This window comes from Saccostrea cucullata, unplaced genomic scaffold, assembly GCF_032062105.1.
Source record: "Saccostrea cucullata isolate Sc308-1 unplaced genomic scaffold, CSIRO_AGI_Scuc_v1 ctg3534, whole genome shotgun sequence".
NCBI classification, from domain to species: domain Eukaryota; kingdom Metazoa; phylum Mollusca; class Bivalvia; order Ostreida; family Ostreidae; genus Saccostrea; species Saccostrea cuccullata.
In genome coordinates, this window is record NW_026921127.1 from 84,055 (window position 1) to 97,500 (window position 13,446).

General features: G+C 34.4%; 1 protein-coding gene across 2 annotated transcripts in view; it reads right to left on the minus strand.

The window, feature by feature from the left end:
* LOC134259226 (uncharacterized) overlaps positions 1-13,446 on the minus strand; it is a 30,684-nt gene that overhangs the window by 5,369 nt on the left and 11,869 nt on the right. For both annotated transcript variants that reach the window (XM_062741828.1, XM_062741827.1), the window contains exons 6-12: positions 13,044-13,161; positions 10,192-10,330; positions 5,725-5,884; positions 4,696-4,834; positions 3,938-4,085; positions 3,150-3,771; positions 2,497-2,614 (exon numbers count right to left, since the gene is read on the minus strand). In XM_062741828.1, coding sequence (XP_062597812.1) covers positions 2,497-2,614; positions 3,150-3,771; positions 3,938-4,085; positions 4,696-4,834; positions 5,725-5,884; positions 10,192-10,330; positions 13,044-13,161 — 1,444 coding nt within the window. The remainder of the gene's footprint in view (positions 1-2,496; positions 2,615-3,149; positions 3,772-3,937; positions 4,086-4,695; positions 4,835-5,724; positions 5,885-10,191; positions 10,331-13,043; positions 13,162-13,446) is intronic.

The window sequence follows — 13,446 nt, forward strand, 5'->3', positions numbered from 1 at the left end:
AAGAATTCAAAGTCATTTTGAACTGTAATTCAGTTCCAAAACCTTTTATTTACATTTTCCCCCTTTGTTTATACATGCTTTGATTTCTCACATCCTGATAGAGAAAAAAATGTGAAGTGGATTTAATGAGCCACATTATATTGTTAACGCCATGGTTATGTCACAAAAATGGTTCGACTTTAATTACTGAAAAAATAGTACAACAGTGAAGTAATCGAGATAACAATCCTAAATTGCAATTACAAAGATAACAAAACCAGAGTCTTATTACCAGGATAACATTACTTAATTGTATTTACCAAGATAACAAAACTTAACTGATGACCGAAATTACAATTCTAAATTGTAATTAATAATATGATAATGCAGACAGACAACAAGAAACGACCGTATTTACCGATATGACCATATATGTTCTAAACCGTAATAACTGAGATAAAACTTTCTGACTAATTACCGATATAACGATATTAGACTGTAATTGCCGAGATAATTACCAAAGGTAATTGTAATTATAGAGAAAAAAAATGGTTTTACTGTATTTACGTAGATAACATGGTTTGATTGCATTTGCTAAGATTACAATCCGAGAAATCAATACTAGATAACGTAATTTGACTTTACATTGTAATTACCAACATAACATGTAATTACTGAGGTACAATGATAGACGTCACTATTAGAGACACCAAAACTAGAATATAATTACCGAAATATTAAACTAAATTGTTATTATCAAGATAACAAAACTAGACTGTGATGACCAAGATAACAATACTAGACTTTAATTCCCAATATAACATTACTGGAGTATAATTACCTAGATAAAATTACTGGAGTGTAATTACCTAGACACATAAATGGAGTGTAATTACCTAGAAACATAACTGGAGTGTAATTATCTAGATAATATTGCTTGAGTGTAAGTATCTAGAAAACATTACTGGAGTGTAATTACATAGAAAACATAACCGGAGTGTAGTTACCTAGATTACATTACTGGAGTGTAATTACCTAGAAAACTTTACTGGAGTGTAATTAGTAGATAATATTATTAGAGTTTAAATAACATTACTGGTGTGTAATTACTCAGAAAACATTACTGGAGTGTAATTACTCAGAAAACATTACTGGAGTGTTATAACCTAGATAACATAACTGGAATGTAATTACCTAGATAATATTGCTGGAGTGTAATTATCTAGAAAACATTACTGGAGTGTAATTACATAGAAAACATAACTGGAGTGTAATTACCTAGATAACATAACTGGATTGTAATTACCAAGATAACATTACTGGAGAGTAATTACCTATATATTATTGGAAATGTAATTATCTAGAAAACAATACTGGAGTGTAATTACCTAGATAACATTACTGAAGTGTAATAACCTAGATAATATTACTGGAGTGTAATTACCTAGAAAACATTACTGGGGTGTTATTACCTAGATAACATTACTGGAGTGTAATTATCAAGAAAATATTATTGGAGTGTAAATACTTAGATAACATTGCTGGAGTGTAATTACTCGGAAAACATTACTGGAGTGTAATTAGCTGGATTTTATAATTGGAGTGTAATAAATCAGAAAACACTGGTATGTAATTACCTGGATAACATTACTGGAGTGTTTTACCTTAATTACAATACTGGAGTGTAATTACCTAGATAACATTACTGAAGTGCAATTACCTATATAATATTACTGGAATGTAATTACCTGGATAACATTACTGGAGTGTAATTATCTGGATACCAATAGTGGAGTGTGATTACCTAGATAACATTACTGAAGTGTAATAACCTAGATTATATTACTGGAGTGTAATAACATAGAAAACATTACTGGGGTGAAATTACCTAGATAACATTACTGGAGTGTAATTATCAAGAAAATATTATTGGAGTGTAATTACCTAGATAACATTGCTGGAGTGTAATTACTCAGAAAACATTACTGGAGTGTAATTAGCTGGATATTATTATTGGAGTGTAATAAATCAGAAAACATTACTGAAGTGTAATTACCTGGATAACATTACTGGAGTATAATTACCTACATAATATTACTGGTATATAATTTCCTGGATAACATTACTCGAGTGTAATTACCTAGAAAACATTAATGGAGTGTTATTACCTAAGTTACAATACTGGAGTGTAATTACCTAGATAACATTACTGAAGTGTAATTACCAAAATTACATTACTGGAGTGTAGTTACCTAGATAACATTACGTAATTGTTATTACAAAATAACAAATAAGTTATAACAGAGATAACAATACTAACATTACTCAGATTATAATTACCAAGCTTAAAATACTAGACTGTAATTACCGAGACAACAAACTAATTACAAGGACAAGAAACTGTAATTATTGAGACAACAAATTGTAATTTCAAGGATAAAAACTGTTATTACCAAGACAACAATCTAATTACAAGAACAAGAAACTGTAATTACCAAGAAAACAAACTGTAATTACCTCTGTCGTTTGCTTTAGAGACATTTATTGTCTCGCCGTTTAGCATTTTTATCTGGTGGTTACCATTTGTAAGCTTCTCTAAGTAAATTCTACCAGGAGCAATGAGCCGCTTAAACAACTGAAAACAAAATTAAAAATATTAAACATCATTTATTAACACTCTCCTGGATAAATATATAACGATTATTAATATAGAGATCAAAATTCTTTTCTTTAAGTTGCATGCTTATTAACCATAGATCAGCAAAAAGGGAAGAGTTGCAAGAAACTTGAAGATTTATTTCATTTTTTTTACAAAGAGTAGATACTTTTTTAATACTGTATTTTTTGACCAAATACTAGATTATGATTTTTAAATGGAAGATTGAATGAAATTCATTTCTTTGACCTACTTCTTTTTTTAAGCATCAACATAAATACATTATAATTGACGTTTTAAAATTTTAAAAACATTTTTCAACCCTGAGATATCGACTTAACAGAGAATGGATTCTCCTTTATTAATTGTTTAGGTTGTTACCCCTTATACAAATGAACTTTACATTAAAATTATCTTTTTTATTTCTGAAAACTCTCATATTATTCATCTCCCTTTTTTGATAATAAAAAAATAATTCACTTCCGTTCAATGAGCATCTTTTATCTTCACTTACATACTGAAATCGTGGTGTGTCTATCATGACCCTGAAGCCATTAAGCGACAGTGAAAAATAGTCTACAGCACTAGAATTGGGAACGAAGACCGTGAATTCACATGCAACTCTGCTAGTTCCGCAACATCCCATGTCGTAATCTGCACCACTCTGTGTCCCTGTGTTTAACATGTTGCACGGATACGTATTGCACGGAGCTTTGTTGGCATTGCTGGGGTCTCTACAGTACACGACATACTGACACTGGGTTGCTGAGGTCATGTTACAATTCATAAGACATTGATGGATATTAGCGTAATCGGGCTGCGAACAGTAGGTGGGGCAGTTAGACCCCGGAAGTATACACATGGCTGTTTTACAGGGGTACTGATTTTGGTAAATTTCCTGGGCACAGTATGTGGGGCAGAGGCTGGGCTGACATAGGGCAGAGTTACAGGGGTATTGATTCTGATACGGGGCCAGGCTACAGTACATAGGGCAGGTCGTGTCCTGGTTAGTATGCACGGCTGATACGTAATTAAAGGGATAGCCGGATTTTTCAAAACTGCACGTCTCTGCTGTGAATCTACGGTCTGTCAGGTAGTTCTTTAGTCCAACTCTTATCATAAAGTCGTATGTGCGCCTGCAATTTATGAAATAAATTTATTCCCTTAGCTAAAGATTGTGAAAGACAATGATATCAACAAAACTTGTCATTGGAGGCGTCATATTTTTTGTCATTTGCCCAGGAATAAAGTTACATCTGATGATCATTAAAATGTGTATGAATATCAATTAGCAGCACTTACAACAACCAGATATCATGACAGATCAACATGGGAAGATCCAGGTAGGGAATGCCCAGTACGGAGTCGATGATATGGACCAAACCGTTTACCGTCTCTATATCCGGCCTGATTATGCGAGCTTTCACGTTACCACCGTGTACCCATGTCTCTAGAAAAGAAATTGTACTTAATACGTTGCACGGTTTCTCCTCTCAAAAAAGTATTATCAATTAAAGGTTTTGGAAAGATAAGGAATATATCATGCAGTATTCTCCTTATTGAATTCGCTTAGAAGACTGCTAACATTCAAAATAAAGCAGACACAATAATTATAATATTACAAAATAAAATGAAAAATGAAACTTTAAAAGAACTGAAAAAAAATTCCGTATTTTTTTTACAATGGCTGTACAATAGGTTTCCATGTAAAGAAATAGATACAGAAGAGAGAAATCATTCTAAATGTTATATCTAAAATTAAACCAGTTTTTTTCTGGGTAAAAGGGATTTTTTTTCATATGCCTTATTTATCTAAACCTACACACAACCACCATATAAGTGGACATTTTAGCGAGACGCAAATTTAGCGATTTGTCCTTAAAAATAGGTATTTCATCTTTAGCGAAATGTTTTAAGCGATTTAAAAAAGCTCTCTAAAGAAGCTTTTGCAAATAAAGTGTAATTAATTTTAGCGATATACAATTTTAGCGACCTTGGCATCCTCGCTAAAAATGCCAAAATTAAATCCTCGCTAAAAATTCTGCTCATACGGTATTTACCATCTCTGTCATTATAGATGATGACTCTTTCGTTTTTATACATGGTTTGTCTGTATTGACGACTATCGTATCCGCTCATTGCTGGAAAAGAAGCAATTCTTACTGTGTTGTTGAGCATCAAAATATGCAGTCGAATAACCTGGAAAAAACACAATAAAATTAACTACCGAAAACTGCTATATCACAGGTACATGTTAACAGAGGGCTGGTTGCCCCCCCCCCCCCCCCCCAACTCATAGTTACAGTATAATATCAAATAAAGGTAACGTAATATTATATGTGTAAATTTGGCACCAAGAGAAGTCCAACCTACCTCCACCCCCCACCCCCCAAATAGGATTAAGGAGCTTGACTTTTTTTTGGCTTGTCAATTTTTTTTAGGTAGGATTGCCCCTCCCCTTTTAAAATCGATGCTACATAAAATGGACCAGATTCTACAAGTTGATGAGTTGCTATAATGATCAGGTTCTATAATGATCCATAGTCACAATTATCTATTGCTTTAAAGATCCAGTATCATGATGATACATTGCTAATACTGATCCGACGCTATAACAAGTGTTGCTACACAGCCCCGTTGCTATAATGATCTGGTTCTAGTGAAATCTTCCTAATCCACACAGGCTGGCTAAAAACATCTATGAATTTTTCCAACCTATATTTTCAGAGTTACTTGCATGAAAATTTTTCTTTAAAATTCTGGTAGTAGTTATTTTTGTCAGAAAGAACGGTGCCAAAGAAATCTGAATTTTTTACTATTTTATCATTCGAAACAAAACTGTAATTTTTCTTTAAGTATTTTTCAGGACTAAAAATGTTTTCATGAAAATCTTCTGGAAACAGCACATTTTGTTGCAAATGGCAACAACTCAATTTCCCCCCCCCCTCCCCCCCAAAAAAATAAAAACAGTTATTCCCCATTTTTAAAATATTTAAATAATTTTTGCATGTAAAAAATGTTTGAGGTTGAGCATAAAAATTAAGATTTTATTCATCTTAGAATAATACAACTGTGGTAGATATAGTTACCATGTCCGCTAATGTCTGGTTATAGGTAAGATTTGCCCAGGGTATGTTCGCAATTTTTTGGAAGGCGTTGTCAAAAGGCGCGAAGACGGTTACCCCCGAAGGCTGAACAAAGGCACTCCTTATTTTTTCTGTGCCTAAATTTATTAATTGATCAAATTTCCTAAAAAAAAAAAAATAACAATTTATTTAAAAAACACAATGTCTATAACACGTTGATTTGTGAAAGATGTGTTGATAGCGCGGGACTTTGAATTTCACGGCAGAACTGTTTTAAATTAACACTACAAATTATGGCAAATCAGATTCTCTTGTCTCCATGTAATTCTGATAATATAATGCCTTGTCTGTTTGGATTTAATTCTTTCAATTTTCAATTCAGTGGTTAACTTTTATACTGTAAATGTGATAATTATAATTCAGTTTCATGTACACCGGGGCAACAGTCCTCTGAAAGTTGACCCAAATCATGAACCTGTTACTATTTCAATTAAGTAGACACTGACATAGACATGTCGATAAAACGCCTTGACTAATACAGATTTAACACAAAACATCAGGTGATCATAGCTAGGCATTGGCTTTAACAGGTCGAGACCACTAGATTTTCTGACGTCAGAATAAATTTGCAAGTAAATTAGCTAGTATGTTTACTTTACCTACTGCTGAATGAGCCACAATGCATTGTGGGCTACTACAAGTACCTAGCTGTGTTGAAAATTAAAGCCAACTTGAACTGCCCCTTGGAAACTTATTTTCAATTCTTTTTTTAAATTTGTGAAGTAAATATTTAAAATGGTGTATAATCTTTCATTTCTATGCTCACATTTGCAAAATTTGCTTTATGAAGCCTTATATCAACTTATAATACATCGGCCTAGTATACCATTGTTGAAAGAGACGTATAAGTGCTATCGTGTCGATAAAATATTGAGGTTTTTTTTCACGTGATAAACGTGTACATAGCTTTCGCAGGTAGTATATAGGTCCTTGTTTTTAGACAGCAGGAGAAAGTGTGCAATTATTATTTAACCCCTCAATATTATCAGAAAGTGTTTTATGTATATGCAAAAGTCAAAGCGTTTGTACGATATTCGAAGCAACTGTTAATCATCTAAAACAACTCCAATATTAAATGTGAGCATGGAGCAGTGTCTTTAGAATATAATCTTTCAATTTCGGTCTAATAAAGTTATAAAGAAGCTCTACAGTTTTTCCGGTGACGAGTTAAATTTTGTGCAGTAAACCGACGAAAACCACGTGTAGCCATTGAATCGTAAACACGCGGTGGACTGTTATGCTTTGGGACTCTTTCAGTTGATTGGAGAACGGGCGTGACGAAGACATCGTCACGTGTTGAAAATTGCCTTCCATATAAGGTAGTGGTCTCGACCTGTTTAAACACAAGCTTTGAGGTTCATAATAGTGAAATATACATTATTTCTCAGATAAACATTATTTAAAAAAATATCTGTTAATGTTGTCATTTATACCAATAAAATGTTTGGAGAAAGAAGGTTCCCTGTGCAATCTTATTTCGACACTTGGATTAATATACATAAGGTCATCTTTAACGGTTTGGTTGCCCTCTCCTGATCGACTGATTAAACAAGAGGCCCAGGGGCCTTGAATCGCTCTTCTGATAAATTGTACAACCTATCACTTCTATTTGAAGCCATCCCGTGGGGATCCGGGTTAGAATAGGTCCTCAGTACCCCTTGCTTGTCGTAAAAGGCGACTAAATGGGGCGGTCCTTCGGATGAGACCGTATAAACTGAGGCCCCGTGTCACAGTAGGTGTGGCACGATAAAGATCCCTCCCTGCTCAATGGCCCTGAGTGCCGAGCATAGGCCTAAATTTGCAGCCCTTCACCGGCAATGGTGACGTCTCTATATCAGTGAAATACTCTGGAGAGGGACGTTAAACAGTATACAATCAATCAATCTATTTGAAGCCTCCAGCTCTATCATAAGACCCAAAACGCGTCAACTGACAAAGTTTGATAATTCTTAGGTCGCAGTGACCTACTTTTAGATTAAAATTTTCTGAGGCCTCAAGATGCATTAATGGACAAAGATTGATGATTCTAAGACAATGGTGTCTTGAGTTATTAAAAAGTAGGTCACTATGACTTACTTTTTGGTCGATGTTCTCCGAAAACCCAAGATGCCTCAATTGACAAAGTTTGATGATTCCAAGCCAATAAGTATCCGAGATACTTTAATATAGCCTTAAAATGTCAAATGTAGGTCACCGTGACCAACTTCTTGGTTGACATTCTCCGAAAACCCAAGATGCCTAAACTAGCAAAGATTGATGATTCTAAGCTAATAAGTAATTGAGATTTTCAAGAGTAAGTAACTGTGACCTACATCTTGGTCAACATTTTCCTAAGACCCAAGATGCCTCATCAGACAAAGTTTGTTGATTCGAATTCAGTAAGCACCAGAGATACTTATATTTAGCCATGAAATGTCAATGGTAGGTCACGGTGACCTACTTTTTGGTCGAAGTTCTCCGAAAACCCAAGATGCCTTATTTGATGATTCTAAGTCAGTAAGTACCTGCGATATTCAAAAGTAGATGCCTCAACTGACAAAGTTTGATGATTCAAAGTCAATAAGAACCCGAGATACTTAAATTTAGCCTTAAAATGTCAAATGTAGTCACCGTAACCAACTTCTTGGTTGACATTCTCCGAAAACCCAAGATGCCTAAACTAGCAAAGTTTGATGATTCTAAGCCAATAAGTAACTGAGATTTTCAAGAGTAAGTAACTGTGACCTACATCTTGGTCAACATTTTCCTAAGGTCCAAGATGCCTCATCAGACAAAGTTTGTTGATTCGAATTCAGTAAGCACCAGAGATACTTATATTTAGCCATGAAATGTCAATGGTAGGTCACGGTGACCTACTTTTTGGTCGAAGTTCTCCGAAAACCCAAGATGCCTTATTTGATGATTCTAAGTCAGTAAGTACCTGCGATATTCAAAAAGTAGATGCCTCAACTGACAAAGTTTGATGATTCAAAGTCAATAAGAACCCGAGATACTTAAATTTAGCCATAAAATGTCAAAAGTAGGTAACAGTGACCTACTTTTTGGTTGATATTCTCCGAAAATCCAAGATGCCAAAACTGATTAAGTGTGATGATTCTTATTCAGTAAGTACCAGAGATACTAAAATACAGCCTCAAAATTCAATAATAGATCACCGTGACCTACCTTTTGGTCAAAGATCTCCGAAAACCAAAGATGCATCAACTGACAAAGTTTGATGATTCTAAATCAATAAGTACCTGAAATACTAAAATATATCCATAAAATGTCAAAAGTAGGTCACCATGACCTACATTTTGGTTGACCTTTTCATACCAAAAATGCATCAAAATCAAGTTAAATGATCATAGGTCTGAAAGTATGCAAAATATGCCTTTAAAACAATTTGAAAATTAATTAATGCCTTCAGAATTCAAAAAGTAGATCACAGTGACCTAATTTTTCATAAATATGTTCAAGGTCCCAAGATACATCAACTTGCTAAATTTGATTATTCTAAACCTCTCAATGTCTGATATAATGTGATCAAATGTTTTCGAAAAAAGATAAGAGAAAAAATTCAAAAAGTAGATCAGGGTGACCTACTTTTAAATTTACCTTGTTCGAGGACCCAAGATGCATCAACTGACAAAGTTTGATGATCATCAACCTTAAAGTGTCTAAAATTTGCCCTAAAATCAATTTGAAATCAAATGTCCGCAAAATAAAAAAAAAAGTCACCGTGACCTACTTTTGAGTTAACAAGTCCTAAGATGCATCAACTTACAAGATTAAATGATCCTAGTCATTATAGTGAGCAAAAAAAAAACGTTTTTATTAAGTGTAAATTTTGGTCAACTTTGACGTGACCTGGAGACCAGGCCCTTTGCCCCAGAGTAATTCCCCGTAAAATTTTAATTTTCAATATATCCTGATCCTTGTATGTTTGATTTGTTAAAATCTGCCTGGTGGTTTTTGTGAAGAAAATTTTTAAGTTACCAGTACTTTTGGTTTTATATTCCTGTTAATCTCCCCTTCTTTAAGGTCTAGGGTTCCAACCCTAGTTTTAGTATAAATGGTAGGCCTTGGGCCAAGGATTATACCCTGTAACAAATTTGACATTGATTGGCGAGTTCTTGAGTTTTGGCCAACATTCTAACAGGTTTACGCACATCGCACAAATTGCCAAAGCATAACCTCTTTGAGCCTTTAGCTCAGAAGAGCTAAAATACCGAATTCAATACTGTTTTCAGAGAAACCCTGACACAATATTTTTATTCCTTTTACCCTCTCTACAAATGTTTTAAAATGTTCTGGAAAGAATTTTTTTCTTTTAAATTACTAAACACCGATTCAATAATATTACTCTGAGTCGGGTGAGGACAAGCATTCTAAGCTTTCTAAAGACGGCCTAAAATACAGAAATTTTACATGGATTCTTTTTGAATTTGGTCACGAATGGTGTTGTACACGAGTCCCAGCAACTGATCCACGACATGAACCACGCCGTTAGACAACGTTATATTACCCTCCATAATAGCCGCCCCCGAACCACCACTGTAAACATATACTGAAATCAAACAAAAGGCATAATTAAGAGGGCTGGGGCGTTGTGTCCATTTTAAACTATACTGGCCTCCTTTAGAAGAAGAGCTTGATATCAAGATATATAAAAAATAATCGAATTTCAAAACTTCAATCAGATGTATATTAAATTTTTGTTGCGTAATGATAGTTGACAGCTTAAAATATCATATCTAGAAAATTAAGTTTTATTTGGTGGTTAATTTGTTGAAACCCCCCCCCCCCCAAGCCTTCTTAAGGAAGGTAAACAATAGCAGTAGATATCACAAAGGAATCAAAATTGATATGAAATAAAGAATAAAACCACAGGAAACGGATATAATTTTCAATAAATCACAATCTTATATGCCAATCAAATATCTTATTTAACATTTATCCATTACACGTTGACAAAATGTAGAGTTTTGCTTTTTTAATAGTGATCTGCAGGTGAAATCCTCATAATTATGTTGATGAAATAATAGTACTTATGTAATCTTTCATATACGAGGGTTGTCCGTAAAGTACGTGGACAACATTGATAATTACTGACAAACATTGAAAAAATATTTAAAACTATCATTTTCACTAAATTCATGTTTCGTTTTGTTATTATGGAAGTTTTCAACAAAAACAAAGCACAAATAGTTATATTTTTATCAGATACAAAAAGACACAAACTCATTCCCGGAGCACTTAATCGAAAATCCTTGACGTTACCTGACGTCAAAAGCTGAATACGAGTACATGTAACTTTTTTCAACAAAGAATGTTCAGGTTTCATACGTAAAATAATATTTAACAATGTCTGTCTCATTACCTGCAATCATCCTACCTCTGCCCACTAAAAACGACTATATTTAAGGAAATACGGCAAAATTACGTTACAAAATTAACTCTTTACAGCACCGCAATCTCAGAATGATGGTCTTTCTTCACGCATGTCATCCTGTAAACTGTTCCTTCCGTCTGAAAATTTTATTTTCAACTAAATACATAAGAACGGCTTTCTAAACTATATTTTCCCGAATGATTACAGCATTTCAGGGTCTCTGTTAGTTTTTTTCCGATGTCTTCACAGAATTTTATCACTGCTCACTGCTCCGCCTATTCCGAAAACGTCTCTTTTTTGAACAAAGCCGATCCTGCCTTAATAGATTCTAACCTAGATTTCTCAGCCACTTCTGAACTCTGAACGTTCAGTTTTTGCAGGTTTGTAGTTATAACATTTGTCAACCCCGTAATGTAAAAGCAATCCGAATTTCCGCAGAATTTTGAAAAATACAAATGAAATTTATAAAGTGATAGGTAACTTTTTTAATTAAAATTTTGCGGTGCTCCGGGTCACCATCCCAAGTCTAATAATGAAGCCATCATTATAAATATTTGTTTGAAATTGAATATTATTTTACATTTTGTAATTGATATTTAGAAAGGATTATAAATATGTTAATAATAAATATCAATGACACCATCTTTCTTTAAATTTGAGCTTGTCCACGAACTTTACGGACAACCCTCGTATATATCAAGAAATGTATGGATAGAACTCTTTTTAAACTTTTCATAACAAACAAGAGGCCCAGGGGCCACAGCGCTCACCTGAGCAAACGTTCTAGGTAAAATCACATATCAGATCAGAACAAAGAGTTTACTGAGGTGGGGGGGGGGGCTTGAATTTACCCCCCCCCCCCCCAGGGGATCACAATTTGAACCAAATAGAATCTACACTACCTGAGGATGAATCCATGTAAATATTACTAATCGTGGCTTTGAAATACTTGAAAAGAAGATTTTAAAAGGTTGCCCTATATATATTCCTATGTTAAACTTTGCTCATCCATTTTGACCCAACCCTACCCTTTGGGACATGCTTTGAACAAATTTGAATCTACACTAACTGAGGATGATTCCACATGAATTTCATCTTTTCTGGCCCTGTGGTTCTGGAAAAGAAGATTATTTAAAGATTTTTTCCTTTATATTCCTATGTAAAACTTTGATCGGCCATTTTGGACCCACCCTACCCCTGGGGTCATGATTTGAACAAACCTGAATCTACATTACCTGAGGATGATTCCACATGAGTTTCATCTTTCCTGGTCAGGGTCCAGTGGTTCAGGAAAAGAAGATTTTTAAAGATTTTGCCTTTATATACCAATGTTAAACTTTGATCGGCGATTTGGCCCCACCCTACCCCTGGGGGTCATGATTTGAACAAACTTGAATCTACACTACCTCAGGATGAATCCATATGAGTTTCATCTTTCCCAGCCCAGTTGTTCTTGAGAAGAAGATTTTTTTTAAAAATGCCATTAATTTTTCTCTAATTCATAATAGTCTCCCCTTTAAAAAGTGCGTGGCCCTTCATTTGAACAAACTTGTTTCCCCTTCATCCAAGGGTATTTTGTGGCAAGTTTGAATGAAACTGGCTTAGCGGATCTTGAGAAGAAGATGAAAATGTTAAAAGTTTACGACAAAGACGACAGACGACGGACAAATTTTGACCAAAAAAAACTCACTTGAGCCTTCGGCGCAGGTGAGCTTAAAAAAATTATTCAAAATACGAAAACAGATTGTTATTAGTAAAAGGTATACTGATTATTTGTCAAGTGGGGGGATTGATTTTCAAAATCAGAGAATAAAATAAATAGGTTTTGGTGTTACCTTGTGGAATTTGACAAAACAAAAATTCACAACAAAAAGAATCTTTAACTTACCATTGTCACCTGATTTGCGAAATGTCAATGGTTGATCGTTGGCATCAGTAAAACTCTCATTGTGAGGAATACAGTTGGTGAAAATTGCCCGGTGACGTAAATAATGAGCTTGAATGACCTGAATTTAAAAAAAATGTATGCTGTATATAAGCACTTTTAACTTTTTAATAAAGTGCAGGCACGTAGCATCGTTTTTGAAAGTGGGGGGGGGGGCAACCTGAGAAAAATATTTTTACTTACTCAAAAAAAGTTGACAAGCAAAAAAAAAAATCAAGAGGCCCAGGGGCCACATCGCTCACCTGAGCAACTGGCTAGGAAAAAACACAGATCAGATCAGAACTGAAAGTAAACTGGGCGGGGGGTAGGGGGGGGGCACTTGAATTTTACACCCCCTCCCCCAGGG